The sequence below is a fragment of the Chlorella variabilis genome (genome assembly GCF_000147415.1).
Source record: "Chlorella variabilis unplaced genomic scaffold CHLNCscaffold_22, whole genome shotgun sequence".
NCBI lineage: Eukaryota > Viridiplantae > Chlorophyta > Trebouxiophyceae > Chlorellales > Chlorellaceae > Chlorella > Chlorella variabilis.
Genome location: NW_005435066.1, coordinates 619,940 through 637,122, shown reverse-complemented (window position 1 = coordinate 637,122; position 17,183 = coordinate 619,940). Strand labels below are relative to the sequence as shown.

The 17,183-nt window shown below is 67.7% G+C and overlaps 2 protein-coding genes across 2 annotated transcripts; both read right to left on the bottom strand.

Annotated features, from left to right (window-relative positions):
- Window positions 1–589: 589 nt before the first annotated feature.
- CHLNCDRAFT_138936 (hypothetical protein) lies at window positions 590–11,096 on the bottom strand (the record flags this gene model as incomplete). Its single annotated transcript, XM_005844468.1, has 31 exons — window positions 590–720; window positions 919–1,009; window positions 1,251–1,391; window positions 1,670–1,720; window positions 1,860–1,943; window positions 2,075–2,156; window positions 2,374–2,483; window positions 2,769–2,919; window positions 3,182–3,291; window positions 3,500–3,650; window positions 3,839–3,944; window positions 4,164–4,333; window positions 4,560–4,662; window positions 4,803–4,913; window positions 5,094–5,160; window positions 5,385–5,489; window positions 5,745–5,959; window positions 6,148–6,376; window positions 6,657–6,767; window positions 6,997–7,089; window positions 7,381–7,540; window positions 7,701–7,835; window positions 8,126–8,194; window positions 8,350–8,444; window positions 8,595–8,703; window positions 8,855–8,936; window positions 9,145–9,292; window positions 9,463–9,592; window positions 9,846–10,009; window positions 10,226–10,330; window positions 11,091–11,096. The coding sequence occupies 31 exons, from the start codon at window positions 11,094–11,096 to the stop codon at window positions 590–592; spliced, it is 3,615 nt and encodes a 1,204-aa protein (XP_005844530.1).
- A 196-nt stretch (window positions 11,097–11,292) lies between these two features.
- Window positions 11,293–16,506, bottom strand: CHLNCDRAFT_36846 (hypothetical protein; the record flags this gene model as incomplete). Its single annotated transcript, XM_005844467.1, has 18 exons — window positions 11,293–11,392; window positions 11,661–11,737; window positions 12,045–12,179; window positions 12,326–12,427; window positions 12,667–12,792; window positions 13,109–13,200; window positions 13,384–13,444; window positions 13,665–13,751; window positions 13,939–14,037; window positions 14,241–14,334; window positions 14,556–14,609; window positions 14,824–14,908; window positions 15,127–15,199; window positions 15,339–15,413; window positions 15,549–15,629; window positions 15,789–15,873; window positions 16,084–16,174; window positions 16,425–16,506. The coding sequence occupies 18 exons, from the start codon at window positions 16,504–16,506 to the stop codon at window positions 11,293–11,295; spliced, it is 1,599 nt and encodes a 532-aa protein (XP_005844529.1).
- Between the last annotated feature and the right edge of the window lie 677 nt (window positions 16,507–17,183).

Below are 17,183 nucleotides of genomic sequence, written 5' to 3'. Positions count from 1 at the left end.
TGTGGACCGTTGCGTCGTGCATGTAACATTGTTGGTTGTGCCCCTCCACGCACGTCAGGCTGCACAGCGGGCCCAGCGTGCGCTGCCACCTTTCCAAGGCAAGTGCTTGGCTTCTCTGTCTTACATCATTCCAGCGTGAATGGCCGGCCGTGTTTCAAACCAAAACAGCATAAAGGAAGCGAGGGGCAGGTGTGTGGTCAAGCACTTCTCCAACCACCGGAACCGGTACTCGAGATGTCCAGCGCAACACAACTTAGTAGCTGTTGGGCGTCAGTCAAAATCCAATGGGTGCTTGGATACATTCATACGCAGCAAGGGGAAAGTTTTGAGAGCCAGCAGAGGTACAGCAACTGCGCACAGGTGGTGGCCTATCGGCCAATGGGCGGCGCCCATACACCCGCACCGCATGAAAGATGGGAGAAAGAAGGTAGAGACGAGTATATAGAGGCAGATAGGGCAGTGCCGAGGCCATGGCAATAAGCTCTTGCCCCCCCGCTGGGGGAGTGCAGCGGCCTGGAAGCCGGCCTGCGGCGATCCCCAGCCAAGCCGCCAGCTCTCTTGAGCACGCACGATTCGCAGCAGCACCTCATCAGGAGGCCGCAGCGACGGCCGTCGTGGCTGCAGCCGCCTCGGCGCCGCTGCCGCCGCCGCCGTCGCCGTTTTGCGGCGCCTCTGTGCCGGGCTTGATGAGCACAAGCAGGTCACCCGTCTCGCACTGGTCTGCAGACCGGGGTGGGCGTGCAGGGGAAGGGCCATGTGCACACATCCTCAACCCACGCTCAGCCGCAGCACAATTCTGTCAGGCAAACGCACAGCTGCAGCGCCGGCGGCGGTGCTCAAGGATGTTAGAGCCGCGGGCAGGCAGGGCCGGGGCTGCCCAGGGGGCGGGGCAGCCCCCAGCAGGCGGCCGCCACTCACCGCCCTTGATGACGTATACGTGGGATACGGTACCGCTGGTGGGCGCCGCCACCGACGTCTCCATCTTCATGGCGCTCATCACCACCAGGGCCTGGGCAGGAAGAAAGGAAGGAGAAGAAAGAAAGGAAGGAAGGAAGAAAGGTGGGAGGAGGCCGGGTGGCGCGCCAGCAGGAGTGGGCAGGCGTGGGGGGCCTCTGGAAAGCAGACAGACCAGAGCGCGGCGCAAAAGCAAGAAACGGGAGGGGAGCGGGCGCAAGGGCTGCTGGCGCTGCCACGGTGGCAGCCGGTGCATCCACGCCTTCACCCCTCCCTCCCCTCCCTCCCTCGCTCACCTGCCCTGCGGTCACAAAGTGCCCCGGCGCGGCCTTCACCTCGATCACCTCCCCGGCCATGGGAGCCGGCACCGAGCCGGCGTCGCCGACGTCGGCCTTGTCGCGAGCCGGGCGGCGGGCGGCAGCCACCGTGTCTTTGCCCTGCACGGCCCGGGGCAAGAAGCAGGGCAGCAGGCAGGGCAGTCAGCAAGCGGTACTGCTGGGTCCGTGGGCTCCTCGGCCTGCACTTGCCAGGAGCTGCCCAGCAGGCACAGCACATCGCCAGCGGCACCGAGGGCAGCCCAGCAGGCACAGCACGTCGCCAGCGGCGCCGAGGGGCAGCCCAGCAGGCACAGCACGTCGCCAGCGGCGCCGAGGGGCAGCCCAGCAGGCACAGCACGTCGCCAGCGGCGCCACCCCTTAGCAGCAGGCTCGCCCACCAGATCCTTGATTTCCACCACGCGAGGCACACCATCGCATTCGAAGAACACCTGCAGGCGGGAAGGCAAGGGAGGGGCGCTGAGTGGCGGCGCGGGATGGCTGCTCAAAGCGGCGGCCCACGCCAAACGCCCTCCGGCACTCGGCAGCGCGCCGCCGGCTGTGCCTGCCGGCCCACCCGTGCCCACGCACCTCCCGCGTGCCATTGGGCTGCAGCTCCCCCACCGCTTTCAGCTTGATACTGACCACGTTGCCCGGCGCCATCTCCACATCCACCTGTGGGCCAGAGGAACGGGAAGGGAGAGAAGAGGGAGAGGGACTGAGAGGGCAGTTGAGGCCCCGAAACCAGGCAGCAGGCTGCTTTGAAAAACCACGACCACCACGCTCCATTCTTCCTGTTAGCGCACCTCCTCATCCACGTCCAGCGGCGCCAGGAAGGCGCGGGTGGGCAGCTTCTCGATATGCTCGCTGAAGCGCGCGGTGAAGGTCCTGCGGGGCAGCGCCAGCGGCGGCGGCAGGTGAGGCAAGCTCAGTCCGTATCAGCAGTCCGCCACGGCTGCTGCCGCCGCTCAGCTGGGCACGCATGCCTCCACCGCGACCGCCTTGGCAATACCCCGCACGGCAGGGAGTGCTCAGGATGCTATGCATCGAAGCAGTACGAATGCAGTACACGTGGTATATTTAGGCGGTACTGCAGTACACTCACTTGTACTCCTCAAACACCTTGGGGTACATGGCCGCAGACAGCACGTCGCGTATGCTGATGCAGGAGCAGACTGAGCCGCCGCACATCGACCCGTGGTGGCGGTCCTTGAGCTGCGCGGCAGCGACGCGGCGCATGCGTGCGGGGGGCGGTTGCGGTGGTGGCAGGGTGGGGCGCGCCAGAAAGAATGCGGCGCGTGGGGTGCCTGGCTGCCGGGGCCTGCGTGTTGCCTCCTGCTCCCGCCCCTCGCTCGAGGACACCTATCTACCGCCTGCCCCCTGCCCCCCACAAACCACCACCACCATAACCACCACCGCCACCACCACCACCCCACACACGCTGCCTGCAGGGAGTCTGCCCGGGAGTAACACAGGGAGTCACACACGCTCTCTGCGCACCTCCTGCTCCAAGGCCTTGAGATCCATGGGAGGCATGGAGGCGCCCGGCCGCCCCTGCACCCGCGGCTTGTCCTTGAGCACGCGCGACCGCAGCGGCTCGGGGAAGCCGCCCACGGGCTGGCCCAGGTAGCCCTGCAGGTACTCCACAACGCTGAAGGGGGGGGCAGACGTGGGTGGGTGAGCGGGGAGGAGTTTGGGTGTCGCGGTTCGGGGGTGGTGGATGCGGGGTGGAGCGTGCCATATGCGGGGGCGCGGCGGGCATGAGGCACGCCCCAATGCAGCCCAGCCGCCGCTCAGGGACCCTGTCTCCCAGCCGCCAACCAACTCGGCACCGGCAGCAAGCCCCAGCCCCAAGCCGGGGCAGAGATGGCGCCACCCCTGCGCCCCTGCGCCCGCACCACCTGCATCCCCACCTGGATGGCAGGGACAGCGCGTCTGCCTGCGCCACCAGGCTGTGCTCATCCAGGCTGTTGGAAACCATGAACTGGGCCAGGTCGCCGACAACCTTGGAGCTGGGGGTGACCTGCGGGGAGCGGCACAGGGCAGGGCAGGGCAGGGCAGGGCGGGTTGGCACGGTGGTCGGTTGCCTGCTGCGCGCCCGTCGGCGAGCTGCCCATCAGTGCGCCACCTGCTGCCCACGCCGTCAGCCATCCATCCCCGCGCGTCGGCCCCTACGCACCACACATCGCCCCCTCCTCTGGAATTCACCGCTAATTAGCTTATAAGCGCACCTTGACGATGTCGCCCAGGGCGCGGTTGGCGGCGGCGTAGGCGTGCTTGACGCGGCCCCACTCAGAGGCGAGGCCCAGGGAAGCTGCCTGGAACTTGAGGTTGGTGTACTGCCCGCCAGGCATCTCGTGGCGGTACACATCGGAGGAGGAACTGCGGCACGGGCGGTACAGTGGGCACATGATGCCAGGCGGCCAATGCCGGGCGCGGCGGCTGGCCGGCAGCACCGCCTGTCCCAGCCTGTGAGCCCAGGCCCGTGCGGGGCGCAACAAGGCAGCCCCGCACTGCGCCGTGCCCAATGCCTGCGCATTCCATTAACCCCCGCCGTGCCTCCCACCCACCTGCGCAGGTTGGATTCGAAGGGCGCGTAGAGCAGGCGCGTCTGGTCCCAATAGTCGATCAACGGCAGCAGCGAGTCGGGGTCGATGCCTGTGTCCAGGTCTGAGCCTGCAGGGCAGAGTGGCGGTGTGGTATGTGTGTGTGGACGCGCCAGCGTTCTTGGTGGGTGTATGTGTTGGAGAGCATCTGGGCGTATGGGAGATTGGGCCGGTGTGATGCAATGCAGGAGGGGCACACCAGCGAGGCAAGACAAGGCGGGGTCGACGTGTTCGGCACGCCTCCCCCTGCTTGCACGCCCGACCCCAGCCCGACACCCAGCCCACCCACCCGCCAGCGAGTGCACGATCGCCCCCATGGACGGCTGGCTGGTGGTGCCGCTGACCGAGTCGATGCAGCAGTCGATGATGTCTGCGCCCGCGGCCGCCGCCGCCAGCTGGGTGGCCACGGCAGTGCCGGCGGTGTCGTGGGTGTGCACGTGGATGGGGAGGTCAGGGAACCTGCGGGGATGGAGCGGGGGCAGGGGCAGGGGCAGCAACGATGACGGCAAAGTCACCGACATGCCGGCCTGGCGTGTCGCCTGCCAGCCAGCCAGCCAGCCGCTGGCCTGCTTTGGCAGCTTCGCAGGCGAGGTGTTGCAGCTGCTGGGGCTGCGAGCCTTGGACAACACCCGAGTTCCTGCCAGGCCAGAACGAGACGCGCCCAGAGGGCCGCCGCCAGCCGCACCTCTGGCGCAGGGCGCCGATGAGCATGGTAGCGGCGCGCGGCTTCAGCAGGCCCGCCATGTCCTTGATGGCCAGCACGTGGATACCGTGGTCCACCATTTTCTCTGCGGTACCATAAATAGGCAGTGTCATGGGGAAGTGCCAGGCAGATCAGCAGCAAAGGGATGAAGCAGGCACGGCAATGCGCGGCGCAACGGCAGCAGTGCCAGAAGTGGCACCTACAGCAGTACCTGCAGTACGGTACCTGCCAGTCCCATGTAGTATTCCAGAGTGTACTTGGATGCCCGCGGGTTGCTCACATCGCCCGTGTAGCACAGCGTGCCCTCCACCACGCCCCCCGCCGCACGCACCGAGTCTGCACAGGCACGCTGGAGCCACGTGAGGCTTGGAACGGTATGGTACGGTGCAGTACAATTAGGCACGGCGGCAGCCAGCCAGCGGTCGAACACCGGACGGCGCACAAGACCCTCTGGGTGGGCGGCGCCCCCCACAGTGCCAGGTCCCAGGCCCGCGCCTGCAGCCTCCCACGGCGCACCTATGCCAAACTTGAGCTGGTCTATGTCGTTGAGGGAGTCGAAGACGCGGAAGATGTCCACCCCCGCCTGCAAGGTGGCCCGGGTGGTGGGAGCCAGGGTCGAGGGAGGGAGGAGGAGAGATGGGGTTCGGGCAAGGCTTGAGGAGCCATCGCCCCAAGCACGTGCTGTGCGTGCATCAGAGGCAGCAGCCGGCAGGGTGCTGCTGCCAGGGCCCGGCTGCCAGCACAATACACACACAGACACAGACACACACGCATGCATGCACGCACACGCCCCGGTGGCCAACCCACCAGCTTGGCCTCCCGCACAAACGCCAGCACCGCGTTGTCTGGGTAGCTGGTGTAGCCCACCGCGTTGGCGCCGCGCAGCAGCATCTGGAAAGGGATGTTGGGGATCTGCGGGGATGCGCAGGCAGGGGGAGGGGAGGCGGCAGGCGGTGGCGCGAGTTTGTGGTGGGGCATGGTGGGCAAAGGGACGGCGGCCGCGGCGGTGCGAGGGTTTGGGTGGCCAGCTTGGGGAGGCGAGGCGCAGTCGAAGCGGGAGGCAGCCGGGGAAGGAGCAGGCTCCAACCACCCCCCACCCCTCCACAGCCACCACACACCACACCACCACAAGCAACACACCACCATTCGCACACACGCGCCGCCCACCTTCTCCCGCAGCTGCTCCAGGCGCCTCCAGGGGCACTCGTGCAGGAACCTGAGCGCCACGTCAAAGGTAGCCCCGCCCCACACCTCCAGGCTGCCCGCCCGCGCCAGGATGTGCGCGGTGGCGGGGGCCGCACGCAGCATGTCTACCGTCCGCATGCGTGTGGCCAGCAGGCTCTGGTGGGCATCACGCATGGTTGTGTCGGTGAGCAGCACGCCTGCGAGGTACAGGTCAGATGTGAGACATTGTGTGTGGGGGGGCCGGGTGAGGAGGGCTGGCGGATGTGGAGTGGTGGTGGAGGTTGGGGAGGCAGCAACAAAGGGGATGCGATGCCGGGGCCTAAGCCAGGGTAGAACCGCAAGCACACCGGCACGGCGGCAGCCAGCCAGCGGCACCCCCGCTCACCCCGCGTCTGGCGGTGCTCCCGCACCGCCTGCGCCCACTTCTCCGGCCCGTGGGTCAGCAGGTAGTCCCGCCAGCCCGCGGGCACGATGTGGGGGTCTGCCCCGGGGGGCAGCGGCGGCGGGGCAGGGGCCACCTTGGCCGGCGGAGGGCCCACGGCGCCCGGGTGCTGCGCCCCGTTCACCACCTGCTCAGCCAGGTACTCCAGCAGGTGGGAAATCTCGCTGGAGCCCTGCAGGGAGAGGAGGGAGAGGAGGGAGGAGGGGACTCGGAGGCATGCCACGCGGCTCGAGGGGTGGTGGCGATGCCCTGGTTCTGTAGCCAATCTTGCTCTCCCCACATGTACGCTGCCTCCACAATGGCCATGCATCGTGCCGGCCAACCCTAAAAAATCAGCCTTTCTCTCTCTCCCCACATGCACGCCAGCGCTGTCTCCACGACGGCCAATACATCGTGCCACCCAACTTGGGGCTGATCAGCCCACCCCCACCCCCACCCCCAGCCCCACCCACCGAGGTGTCGAACTCAAACAGCTCCGGGTTGCGCTCGATGAAGGATGTGGTGGCGGCGCCGCCCAGGAACTCGGGGTGGCGCAGCACGTTCTCCAGGAAGGCGATGTTGGTCTGCAGAGGGGCGCAATGGGGCGCGTTGCGGGTGTAGGGACAGGGCTGTGCCAGGTGGCGGTGGCGGGCGAGCCAGCAGGTTCAACAACATAAGAGGGCAAGACCACAGGGCGAGGCCGGGGGGCGCCAGGTTGGCGCCGGCGGGCGGCCACCGAGAAGCCTCTTTGCTTCCGCTGCCACGCCACACTTGTGCCATGCGGCAGAAGAAGAAGAATGAGGCGGGCCCCACCTTGATGCCTCGGATGTAGAACTCGTACAGCGAGCGCTGCATCTTCTGCACCGCGCCAATGAAGGTGGGCGACTTGCAGATGACCTTGACCAGCTGCGGGGGCAGGGCAGGGGCAGGGTGGGATCGGGGGCGGGGGAGAGGCAGGAAGAGGGTCAGGGGCAGGGGAGAGGCAGGAGGAGGTCACGGGCAGAGAAGGGGCACAGGAGATGGGTAGGCGCAGGGGCAGCGAGCAGGGGAGGCTCAGCAGGGGAGGGCGGACGCAGCGGGAGCAGGAGGGCCACACAGGGATCGGACATACACCGCCGGAGCCCGGCCCCCGCCTCGCACCATACACGCTTCCCCCAACCCACCCTACAACCCCACACGACCATCCCCAAGCCTCACCAGGGAATCGTAGTGGCGGGATACCGAGTTTCCCGCCGCCATGGCGCCGTCCAGGCGGATACCGTGCCCGCCGGGCGAGCGGTACGCCGTGATGCGCCCCGAATCAGGCTGGAAGTTGCGCTCGGGGTCCTCGGAAGTGACGCGGCACTGGATGGCGAAGCTGCAGGGCGGCGGAGCCGGGTGGCGTGCGGCGGGTGGGGTGGGCGGGTGGGGTGGGGTGGAGTGGAAGTGCGCAGGCGCAGCAGGGCAGCGGCCGTTCAGTTTCGGAGAGCCGCCGCCGTCTCGGCAGGAGCTAGCAGGGCCGCCTGCGCCCGGCTCACCCGCTGGGGGGCGGCACCGCGGCCTGGTCGCCCAGGCCCAGCTCCGCCAGGGTCGCGCCTCCTGCAATCTTGATCTGGCTCTGCACCAGGTCCACCCCGGTGATCTCCTCGGTCACCGTGTGCTCCACCTGGATGCTGCACACAGGGAAGAAAGGAGGGAACGAGGGAGGGGAGCAGGGGTGGAAGGGAAGAAAGGAACCAGGGAGAGGAGCAGGGATGGAACGAAGAAAAGGGAGGACGAGGGGGAGATAAGGGGGCATGGCGCCGCATAGGCGCGGAGGGCAGGTGTGGGGAGCAGCGGCGACGGCAGGAGCAACTTAACCGCAAACCGCAAACCGACACACACACACACACACACACACACAAGACCACCACACATGCACACGCGTGCGCACCAGACCACCTCCCACCCACGCCAGGCTCACCGCGGGTTGACCTCCAGGAAGTAGAAAGCGCCCTGCTTGTCCACCATGAACTCAACGGTGCCGGCATTGCTGCGGGGAGGCCGGGGGGCAGCAGGTGGGGGGTGGATGAGCCTGGGGCTGGGCAAGCAACAAGCACCGCATCACCACAGCAAGCCGCACGTGGGCGACCGGCAGCCGACCCGGCCCAGCCTGCATGCCTCGGCGGTCCCCTGCTGAGCACTCACCGGTATCCAATGTGCCTGGCCAGCTTCACCGCCGCCTCGTACAGCTTCTCCTTGACTTCCGCCGCCAGGCCGGGGGCGGGCGCCATCTCCACCACCTGCACCGGCAAGGCAAGTGGCCAGCCCTGAGCGGCAGAAGCCCAGCATGCAGTTGCACCCCCTGGCTGTGCCACTGCTGGCCCCAAGCGCCGCCTCGCACCCCAACGCCTTGCCGTCCCGACTGCGCGACAACGACCGCCGCTCCGCACCTTTTGGTGGCGCCGCTGCACGGAGCAGTCCCGCTCGTACAGGTGCACCACGCCTCCGTGGTTGTCTGCCAGGATCTGCACCTCGATGTGCCGCGGATCCTCAACATACCTGCATGGATCCACAGGCGAATTCAACGGCTGGGAGAAAGGCTAAACAGCTGGGGAACGTATATCAGGCGGCGCCAGGCGTGGAGCGCTGTGTCGCTGCGGTGGAAGCTTAGGGGCAAGCCCACGTGGTGAGGGCGCCCAGCTCGGCTCACTTTTCGCAGAACATGCCGCCGTCGCCAAAGGCGGCCTTGGCCTCGTTCGAGGCGCGGGCAAAGAGGTCCTCCATCTCATCCTCTGCGGCAGGGAGGCAACGGTAGGGTTGTGCAGGTGTGGAGGGGAAGGGGCAGGTGTGAGAAGACGACACAGGGCAGGGCAGGGCAGAGCCATGGGCAGGGCAGAGTGCTGCTCAGCATCCGCTTGCCCGGCTGGCCAGGCTGCCCTCTGCCGTCCTCCCAGCAGCGGCAGCGCCACGCAGCAGGGGCAGCTCGGCAGCCGGCCGCACCCGCGCGCACGACGCGCATGCCGCGGCCGCCGCCGCCGCTGCGGGCCTTGAGGATCACCGGGTAGCCTGCTGCCGCCGCAAACACCTTCGCCTCCTCTGCGCTGGCCAGGGCATCGTCCGTGCCGGGCACCACAGGCACGCCGCACTCCTGCGGCCCGCAGAAGCCAGGCAGGCCGGTGAGGGCAGGGCGGAACCCCGCGACGCCACGCCATGCACGCCACCACCCCACTCTCTGGGCACCCAAGCAACCGGCCCCGTTCCCTGCAAAGTATCCTATGCAATAGGCTCCCGTCCCTGCTCCCCAGCGCCGCCCCGCACCTGCGCCAGGCGCCGCGCCACCGTCTTGTCGCCCATCGCCTCAATCGTTTCTGGCAGCGGCCCCACAAACGTGATGCCCTGCCTCTGGCACTCGCGTGCAAAGGCCGCATTCTCCGACAGGAAGCCGTACCTGATGCGAGGGGGCAAGCAGCGGCACAGCCACACAGGCTCAGCAGCAGTCGCGGCAGTGGAAGGCAGCAGTATGCAGCCATCAGCAGCAGCGGCACCGGCGCCAGTCGCCCTTGCTGCTGGCCGCGAGTGGCAGCGGTGGCAGCGCGCGCGGAACGGCCTGGGTGCCTCCCCGTCTGCCCTCCCGCCTGCCCTCCCGCCTAGCCCGACTGCCGCATCCCACCCCAGCCCGCCCGGCAGCGCCCCTTGCTCACCCCGGGTGCACGACGTCCACTCCCTGCCTCTTGGCCACCTCCACGATCCCTTGAACATCCAGGTAGCACTGCACAGGTGTCATCTCGGGAGCCCCCACCTGGTACGACTCATCCGCCTTGAAGCGGTGGGGCTGCAGCCGGTCGGCAGCGCTGTAGATGGCCAGCTGCGGAGCGGCAGGGGAGGCGGGGCGTGTGAGGGTCAAGGCAGGAGGCGTGGGGGGTGCGGCAGTTGAGGGACGGGAAGCAGAGCGGCAAAGGCGAGGAGCTTTGGGCTGGTTGCACGGCTGGGAGCAGGAGGCAGAGCGCTGCAGCTGCAGCCGCCGCTGCTTCTGCTGCTGTGCGCTGCACCCTGGCAGGCCGCGCCGCCAAAACGGTCTCACCGTCGTGAGGCCCAGTTCGATGCCGGCACGGGCGATGCGCACGGCAATCTCGCCGCGGTTGGCAGCCATGATCTTGCGGAAGGGCGTGGCAGATTCTGGGGAGATCTGCGGCAGCAGGGAGGCGAGCGGCGGCACGGCTGGGCGACAGGTGGCGGCGGCGGCGGCGGCGGAGAGAGTGGCAGACCCAAGTCGCGGCAGGCGGGATCCGGTGCCTGCGACACGGCCCAGCTGAGCACGGTACCTCGCTGGCAGGGCAGCGGCGAAACAAGGCAGCGCTGTAGGGCTTTGCTCATGACGCACCACTATTCCTTTCGCGCTGACCCGAGGAGCCTTGGTGCTTCCATTTCCATTATCCTGGGCTGCTCTTGGCAGCACTGCAAGCCGGCCAGCCGCCCTGCGGCGGAGCCCCACTGGGCGCCAGAGCCCGCTCCCGGCTCGCTGCCTCCCCGCGAGCGCCCCAGGGCGCCCGCCCAAGCTGCAGGCAAGGCTCTGCATGATCTCACTGCGCGATGCAGGTGCATGCACATGCCATAAGGCTCCCAAGGGTTTGCCGACCAGCGCAGCACCCGCAGCAGGGGCAACGGCCGACGGCACCTCGCTGTCCCAGACATTTCAGGCCTCCCACCTCTGCTCATCAGATCTGAATTGCATCGCTCTGCTCATGAAATAGTTGTTCACACCCCGGGCCAAGCGCTGCAGCGACGTATGCATGGAGTCGCAGGGTAATGCCTGTTGAACAAGCAGAGCGCGGTTGTGCAATCAAGCGCGGGCTTGCTGTTGCAGAAGAAAAGAAGTAGCTGATTTCATGAAAATGTGGGATATCCAGCAATGATGGGATGCCGCTCAGGTGTGAGTTGTGCTGTACTGCCATACTGCCGCCGCCACCTGCCACCGGGCTGGCAAGAGCCCGGCCGGCCGGCAGTGGCCGCTCCGCTCAGGGGTGGGCCGGGGCCGCACATGCGACGCTGCCCAGCCCACGCTACAAGGCCGCCTGCTGCTGCTGCTGCTGGCGGTGCAGCTGCGCCAGGGGCGGCCGCCGCCGCAGCTGCTGCCGCCGCCTGACAGCTCTAGAAGCGGAACTCTGGCTCTACATCCATGGCCCACAGGAACTTGGACAGCAGGCTCTTGTTGAACACCTTCTCAATGGGCACCTCGTTGCGCTTGCACCTGCAGGCAGTTGGTGCACCGCAGGGGGCATGCTTCGCTCCAATCGGGTGCTTTGGGTGAGGCAGGGGAGGGGCCGAGCAGCTGCCAGGGGCAGCCTAGGAGCCCGTAGCGCCGGCAGGAGAGGGAGCGGCCGGGAGGACCCTGTGCTTCCGTGGGCCCGGGGCGGGGCGGGCGCAGGGCAAGGGGCTGCCAGCGGGCACGCAAGAAAGACAGTGGGCGGGGTGCGGTCGTGATGCAGGCAGCGATGCGCCGCCTCCGCCTGCCTCACCACGCCACGGTGATACGCGGGTCGAGGTAGTTGATCTTGGAGGTGCCCAGGGCCACAGTCTTGAGGTCCTCCTTGGACTGCGCAGGGAGTGGGGGCACGCATGCGGGGGCGCACATGTCTGTGCATAGTGTGCGTGTGTGTGTGTGTGGAGTGAGGAGTGTGCAGGTGTGTGTGGAGTGTGTGTGTGTGTGTGTGTGTGTGTGTGTGTGTGTGTGTGTGTGTGTGTGTGTGTGTGTGTGTGTGTGGCGCGAGGGGGGTGTCTCCATGCTGCGCACGCTGCCCCCATGTGCAGGTCCCGCCCAGGAAGCGCCGCCGCCCAGCCTCCCCCATGCTCCCCAGCACCCTGTTTTCGCCAGCCCCCCCCCCCAGGCAAGGGCCCCACACCTTGGCAGTGATCTCCATTTTGAGTAGCTGCGCCTGCTTCTTCTCCAGCTTGCCCGCCACCACCTCCTCCCGCAGCACCTTGCCGTCCTCCCCTTTCTTCCCCGCCTTGGCCCGCTTCAGGTCGGCTTGCAGGTCCTGAGGCGACCAGAGCAGGGTGAGGCGGAGGTGGTTGTTGATGTGGCAGTGAGGGTAAGAGACGGCGGCCAGGGCAAGCAGGCGCGGCATGCCTTTGCCCCCTGGCGGGAAGCAGAGGGAGCGCAGTACCCGGCTGCAGTACCCACCTTGACCTCCTGCCTCACAGCATCCAGCTTCTCCTGCAGCTTCTCCATCTGGTTCTCGTGCGCCTTGGGCACCGACCGCTGATGGTTGCAGAGGATGGCCACCTGAGAAGGTGTGGGGCGCAGTTGCAGGCAGAAAGCAGAGGGCAGCGACGGGTGGGCACCCACAGCCACGACAATGTCTCAACATGCGGCAGGGAGCGGGGAGGCAACCGCTCCTCACATGTCGCCAGCTCAGCCCGGCATGCCACCGGCTCAGCTCGCCGCCAGCGCAGCGCGCGCCGCCGGCTCAGCGCATTGCGCCGCGCTGGCATGCACAAAGCGCGCACAGCGTGCCAGCCCACCTCCTTGTTCGCCCTGTTGTAGTCAGCCACCCGCCCCTCCACAGTCTCCGCCTCCGCGCTCGCCGCCTCCTCCCCCTCCGCCAGCAGGCGGTCCAGCGTGATGGAGGCGTTGTAGGTACGGAACACCTGCGAGGGGCGGCACATGGGGGCAGTACACGCGGTACAATCAACGGTCAAGAAGGCGGGACAGGTGGTGGCAGGCGGGCAGACGGCTGCGAAGCGGTGGCCGGCGAGGCACGTCGCCTACCCACCCAGTTCCCCTTGCATTCAGCCTCCCTACACAAACCCACCCCAGCACCACCACAGCCAATGCCCACCGTGCCCGACAGGCCCTCTCACACTCGCCCACGCCTGCCTCATCCAAGCAAGCATAGCACCGCCACAGCACCACCACAGCGCCGCCACAGCACCGCCACAGCGCCGCCACAGCACTGGCACCCACCTTGACCGACAGCCCCTCCATGAGGTCCTTGAGGCGCACATTGAGGTCCTGGGCATCAAAGCACTCAAACAGCTGGTCACCCTCCTTCTTGGCTGCAGGGCGGCAGCGGGGCACGGGCAGGCGGGCCGTGGCGGCGTCAGGTGCGGCAGGCATGGCCGACGTCGGCGGGCAGGCGGGTGAGCCGAGGAGGGGGCAGGGCAGGGCAAGGCACTGGCCATGGGCAGATGTGCAGGCTGGCATGGCAGGCCCCCGCGGCAAGCTGCAGGCCCACTCACGCTTGCCGCTCTGGTTTTCCCGCTTGAACAGCTCCACATTCTTGAACACCTTATCTTCCACCTGCAGGAAGAAAGAAAGGAAGAACAAAGGCAGGCAGGGTGGTGGACGGCTCAGCCAGCAGGCAGGGGGGCAGCTCGCCGAGCAGCCCCCACCGCAGGCGGCCCCAGGGACCAGCAGCCCACATACTCCTGGATTGAACTCCTGGTATACAGCAATCTGGCCTGCTGCTACGTAAAGCCCAGAGCCCCGTTCCGCAGCGCCCCCGCCCCCGCCAGCTCACATCCACGGTGTTCTCGTAGCGGATGGAGTCCTTGCCCAGGAAGTCAAACTTGATGTGGTTGGGCGGCGCGCACTCCACATTCTCCACCTGCAAACGCGCCGCCAACACAACACCACGTTTGCACGCACAGAAGGATGCGCGCAGCAGGAGCGTCGCGGTCCGGGCAGCGCTGACGAGGCAGGAGGCAGGAGGTGCCGCCACATGCACCGGCCCCGCCACCAGCCGCGCCACGGCTGGCAGCCCTCGTCCCTTGCGCGGGCCAGGATGGGCGCACCTTGAGCGTGCAGCAGCCCACTGTGTCCGCCTCGTCCTCGTCCTTCTCGTGCCCCGCACGCAGCGCCAGCTTGTCGATGAAGTACAGGGCGGTGGCCATCTGCGGTACAGGAGGCAGTACGGCGGCACAGGTTGGTGCCGTGCGCACTGGCGCGGGCTCAGGACCTGGCCTCGGGAGAAGCCAGCCATGCAGGCAGAAGGAGCCAGCCAGTCAAAGTCAGAAACAGCTCAGCAAACGACTCGAGCATGCCGCGCCGCAGCACCAGCCTACGCCCCGCCAGCCGCCGCCGGCCCCGCCCGCACCTGCCGCTCGGCGCGGTCCCGCGAGTCCCAGTTGCGGGTGTAGGTGTCGCGGATGCCGCCGATGAAGTCCTTGAGCTTGCGCGCCTTCTCGTACCTGCGACAGCGGTACGAGCGGGACGGTACGGGGGGGAGGTGCAGGCAGGTGGGCGAGGCAGCAGCGCCAGCACCGCGCCAGCAGCGCGGCGGGAAGGAGCCGGCCGCGAGGTGGAGGCAGATGGAGGCGGCTGTGGCACTTGGTGCATGGGAGGGCAGGGCCACCCGGCCTGCCGGCCAGCCTCCACCCCGGCTGCGCCCCAGCCCGACCCTTGCCCTCACTTTTGCAGGTCGCTCTCGCTCTTCCAAGTCGAGGTGGCCGCCAGGAAGACATACCTGCAGCCAGGAGCCACCAGGGGAGGGCACTGATCAGGACCAGCCAGGGCAAACCTCAGCCTAGGGCAGCGAGCACTGCAGGAAGCTGCGCGGCGCAGGCAGCCGTGAGGTGCACCAGCAGCACACCCTTCCCCCCACATCATGCAGCCTGAAGTGCGGCCTGGAGCCAGCAGCACAAAGACACTCAGGCGGTACAAGCAGGTGGTACACTCACTTGTACTCCTTGGTGTTCACCGGGTCCCGCCAGAAGGCCAGCCACGTCACACTCTTGTCGTGCTTCACCTCCTTCCATTGCTGGCCTGCGCAGCAGCGGGACGGCAGGCAGGCGGGCGGGCGGCACGTGGAGGCAGGTGGGCCGGGGCTGCGCCAGGGCAAGCCTCGGGCCGTGCGCTGCGCTCTACGCCAGCCCCCCCAGGCTCCGTCTGCAAGCCGCCCCATCGCCCCGCTTTCTACTTCTACCACCGTGATGCCACAGCATCAAAAGCATACACACCACCACCGCCACCACCCCACCCACCGGTGAAGGGGTGCCCCGGGATGGGCACCCCCTCGCCAATGTTGATGGTGATGTCACGCGGATAGATGCGCTTCTGCGGTACAGCAAAAATGCGGTGCAGTACAGTACCAGATCATCAAACACACATGCAGTGCATCTCACATGGACACCTCCGCCACAGGCACACCCGGCCACACACGCTCGGCACAACACAACCGTACCGCCCACCCCACCTTGATCTTCCCCATCTTGGGGTGCTCGCCGCGCCCCCGGAACAGCCCCGGCGGCTCCACTCGGAAGTTCCCCACCTGCAGGAGGCAGCCCGGGGTGGAGAAAGAAGGCAGGCGCGGGTCGCCAGCGGGGCTTGCAGCGGATGGCAACCCACGGGCAGCGCTTGCAGCTGCTCTGCAGCAGCGCAGCTGGGCACAGCGACTGCTCCTCACCATCTCCTGCCGCCCATCCACCAACGCATACTTGTACTTGGCCTCCGCCTCGTCCTTCTCCTTCTTCAGCTTCTCCTTCTCCTGCAGGAAGAAAAGACAGGGGGGCAAAGACGAGGTCTGCAAACCCGGCTCCGCCAATGGGGCGGTGCCAAGCCCGAAAACACGCCCGGAGCCGGGAAGGACCGCAACAAACGAGCTCTGGCACGCTTTTTTGCCCCCAAAACCATGGAAGCAAGAAACCTGGGAGGCCCCGCCCTCCTTGCTCAGGTTCTTCTTGGGCTCCCGCTCAGCCATGTGCCAATTGTAAAATGGGAGGAAGTCGCACCTGGCACCAAGCAACCAGCCGCCCCGTCAGGCATGCACGCCGGTCAACATTGGCGACAGGCGGGGGGCCCATGGGTACCCAACAACTGAGTGCATGCACAGCGACACGGCAGGCAGGCGGGCGGGCAGGCGAGGCGCACGGCAAGCTGGGAAACCACACGGGACTACAAACAATGGGACAGTTCGCCAGCCAGCCCCCGGTGCCGCTCACTTGTCCAGGCTCTTGATGACGTGGCCGTGGCCCAGCACCTCCCGGAAGCCCTCCCAGAAGTTGTTGAGGAAGGTGTCCTTCTTCATGTAGTCTGCGGTACGGCAGCCAGCGGTACGGCAGGCAGCGGCACGTCAGGCGGAGGCCAGCGGGGGGCAGGTGCCAGCAGCAGCCGCCGCGTGCGGCAGGCTCAGCGGGCTTTTGGGTCGGGCGAGCCCGATGGCAGGCGAGCTTGAGCAGGCAGGTCCAGCGGGCGCAGCAGGCCAGGCAGCGGGCCCAGCAGGCAGGCAGCAGGCGCAGCAGGCAGGCGGCGGCCCAGGCAGTGGCCCCAGCAAAGCCCGCACCCGTCTCCTTCATGACCGCAAAGAAGGTTGCCACCTCCTCCTGCTCCGGTGTGAGGTCCACGGGTACGCCGTCGTATAGCATCTTCACATTGTGCGGCACGTACTCGGGAGGGAACAGCACGCCCGAGTGCACCAGCGTGTCCCACATTTTCTGCGGCGGGCCATGGGGGAGGCGAGGAGGCGTGAGGCGCGGCGGGAGGGGGAGCGGCGGGAGGGAAAAAGGGTGCGCGGGGCAGGGTGCGCGGGCGTGGTGAGCGTGGCGTGGGAGCGGCGGGAGCTGGGAACGCGGCAGCCGGCACTGCCCTGCGAGCTGGCCGGCTGGCTGGCTGCTGCATCGCATGCGGCGCCAAGCGCGGGCCCATGCCTCGCCGCAGCAGCCCCGCCGCGCTGTCGTACATGCCAGCTGGTACATGCCAGCTGGCCAGCCCAGCGCCTGCCCGTCCCCCCCAGCCTCGGCCGCCGGCCCGGCCCTCACCTTGCCGCCGCCGCCCTCGGTCTTGCTGCGCTTGGAGGCGCGCCGCGGCTCCTCTGAGTCCGACCGCGTGCTGCGCCGCTTCCCCTCCTTCTTCTCGCCGCCACCCTCCCGCAGCTTCTTGGCAGGCTTGGCGGAGGCTGCGGCATGCGTGAGTCAGGGGCAGCGCAGGGGATGCAGGGGGTGGCGGTCGGGCCACGTGGCGGTTGGCAACGGCGGTTGGGGCGGCGGCACCTTGTACCGCCAGCCCATATGCTGCATCCACCTTTTGCCGACTAGCTAGTAGC